This window comes from Clupea harengus, chromosome 6, assembly GCF_900700415.2.
Source record: "Clupea harengus chromosome 6, Ch_v2.0.2, whole genome shotgun sequence".
Taxonomy (NCBI): domain Eukaryota; kingdom Metazoa; phylum Chordata; class Actinopteri; order Clupeiformes; family Clupeidae; genus Clupea; species Clupea harengus.
In genome coordinates, this window is record NC_045157.1 from 401,258 (window position 1) to 404,144 (window position 2,887).

General features: G+C 53.5%; 1 protein-coding gene across 1 annotated transcript in view; it reads right to left on the reverse strand.

The window, feature by feature from the left end:
• Positions 1 to 1,569: 1,569 nt before the first annotated feature.
• The window catches only part of LOC105896581 (neuropilin and tolloid-like protein 2), a 29,714-nt gene continuing 28,396 nt past the window's right edge, over positions 1,570 to 2,887 (reverse strand). The window contains exon 9 of the mRNA XM_031568731.2: positions 1,570 to 2,387. Coding sequence (XP_031424591.1) covers positions 1,585 to 2,387 — 803 coding nt within the window. The 3' untranslated portion in view covers positions 1,570 to 1,584. The remainder of the gene's footprint in view (positions 2,388 to 2,887) is intronic.

Sequence of the window (2,887 nt, forward strand, 5' to 3'; positions counted from 1 at the left end):
ATCAATTTATCCATGTTATGACAGAAATGGAAACGCAATCTAGTTTGATATACACATGGGTTAGAAAATATACTCCATTTCTTCTATTTGTATTGAACACATACCATCAAAAGATCAGAATCAGAATAATAATAATACCTTTCTTGTACACGCCTTAAAAAAAAGAAAAAAAGCCTCTTTTGCAATTCCCATGCCGTGTGAGTGCGGAGACATTAGAACAGTCAGATGGAGCGTGTGTGTGTGTGTGTGTGTTTGTTTGTGTTTGTGTTTGTGTGTGTGTGTGATTCCCATGCCGTGTCAGTGCGGGTGGAGACATCAGAACAGTCAGATGGAGCGCAAAGCATGGCGGTGTCCCTGTGTGTGTGTGTGTGTGTGTGTGTGTGTGTGTGTGCTGCCTCCTGTTGTGCCTTAGCGTGGCCTCCAGGGTGAGCAGGTGAGGATCTGGCAGGGCTCCATATATTGGGAACAAAATGACACAAAACTACAGCAGACTGTCAGTGAGACACACACACACACACACACACACACACACACACACACACACACACACACACACACACACACACACACACACAGTCCAGCAGATGTCCTTACGGTGAGAGGGAAGGCAATGAGCATGTTTTCATTCATTCACCCTTTTTGTCCAGTGTGTCGTGTGTGTGCTGGGGAGATGTGTGTTGTGATTGTGATTGTGTGTGTGTGTGTGTGTGTGTGTGTGCTGGGGAGGTGTGTGTGTTGTGATTGTGTGTATGTGTGTGTGTGTGTGTGTGTGTGTGTGTTGAGCCTGTGATTGTGTGTGTGTGTGCTGAGGTGTTTTGTATCCGTGACAACAGCCTGTGTCATCTTCATCATCTTCTCCGAGGCTCAAGCTGAAAAGAAAACAGATAGCCAAGCAACAACAAGATGCCAAACACTCCTCTGCTTTTAGTATACACAGCGAAGAGGAAACACAACCCTTTTCAAGGGAACGATAGTAAATGGAAAAGAAACACAGAAGAGTGTTGAGTATGGCCGTGTCTTTCCTTCTAGAAGAGTGTTGAGTATGGCCGTGTTCTTCCCTGTCCCTGGGTCAGTCAGTCCAGAGCTCCAAGCACCAAAGAGATTTCAGGTGGCAGCAGACTGCAGCAGGTGCGCCTCAGGTCCGGCTGACATCCGCCTTAGGTCCGGCTCAGGTGTGCTTCACATCCGGCTCACATCCGGCTCAGGTGTGCCTCACATCCGGCTCAGGTGCGGCTCAGGTGCGCCTCAGGTGCGCCTCAGGTGCGGCACAGGTGCGGGCCCATCTCTGTTCTGGAGTCAGCTGATACCTGAGACGAGTCTCTTAGCAGGTGGTCCCACCAGACCGATGGCGCACGACAGGTGAGCAATGGGAGTGGATGAGTCCAGGTGAGAGTGCGCTACGTCTGGAGCTATCGCTTCTTTCTTTTCTTTCTTTCTCTCCTCCTTCCTTCTCTCAGTGTAGTTGTCTTTCACTTTCTCTCTCTCTCTCTCTCTTCCCAACACTCCCTTGGATTCTCTCCATCAACCTGTTTCCCAAGTCCAAAGAAATCTTTCTTGCCCCCCCCCCCCCCTCTCTCTCCTGTTTTAAAAGTCCATGGACATGGAGCGCTGGCCGGGGTCCACCACGCTGGCACTGTTCCTCACGCTGCCATGGTTACGGATGGTGAGCGTGCCGCCGCAGCCGCTGCCGATGCTGCCCGCGGTCCCTGCCACGCTCCCGCCGCGCACGTAGATCTCGCACGGGATCTCCTCCATCACGCGGTCCTCCATCGCCTGCTCGGCCCCCACCCCCGCGCTGGCGCAGTCGTGAGTCTGTTTGGCGTAGCCGTAGCAACCCTTCTTGTAGGTGCCCATGCTGCCGCTGCCGGTGCTGGAGCAGCTGTTGAAGGTCTTCATGGGCGGCGGCGGCTTGGAGAAGTCGTTGTGGTACGAGAGCTCCATGGAGCTGAGCGTGGTGCGACTCTGCTTCATGCTGCCCCCCGCTGACGAGACTGCGGAGGTGGCGGTGGCGGTGGCGGTGGCGGAGGCGGAGGCGGGGGCGTGGGGGGCGTGCTGGGCGCCACAGTGGTGCTCGTGGACGCAGCGTGACATGGTGGAGGAGCGGCGCAGCTTGTGGAAGCTCTCCAGCTCGTCCGAGAGGTCGGCCAGGTCGGAGGACAGCTCCTTGTCGCGCAGGGAGAAGAGCTCGTAGTGCGGCGGGTCGAAGACCTCCTGGAAGCCGGCCTTGTTGAAGACGGCGGGGCGGCGCGACACCACCTTCTTGCGCGGCTGCTTCATCTGCACCAGGATGGAGATGATGAGCAGAACCAGCACCACGCCCGTGGAGATGCCGATCACCGTGCCGTGCGTCTTGGTGATCTGGTGGAATAGGCCCTTGGACTTCCTCTCTGTGGGAGAGAGAGCAGAGAGAGAAAGAGAGAAAGAGAGAGCAGAGAGAGAAAGAGAGCAGAGAGAGAAAGAAAGAAAGAGAGAAAGAGAGAGCAGAGAGAGAAAGAGAGCGAGAGAAAGAGAGAAAGAGAGAGAAAGAGAGAGAAAGAGAGCGAGAGAAAGAGAGAAAGAGAGCGAGAGAACGAGAGAAAGAGAGAGCAGAGAGAGAAAGAGAGCGAGGGAAAGAGAGAGCAGAGAGAGAAAGAGAAAGAGAGAGCAGAGAGAGAAAGAGAAAGAGAGAAAGAGAGAGCAGAGAGAGAAAGAGAGCGAGAGAAAGAGAGAAAGAGAAAGAGAGAGCAGAGAGAGAAAGAGAGCGAGAGAAAGAGAGAAAGAGAAAGAGAGAGCAGAGAGAGAAAGAGAGGAGAGAAACACACTGATCTCAGTTCAGGAGGGAGGATGAAGACCCAGCCAGAAGGCTTGAACAGCTGGTGTTATTGAAATGGGAAGAAAGGGATTTGGA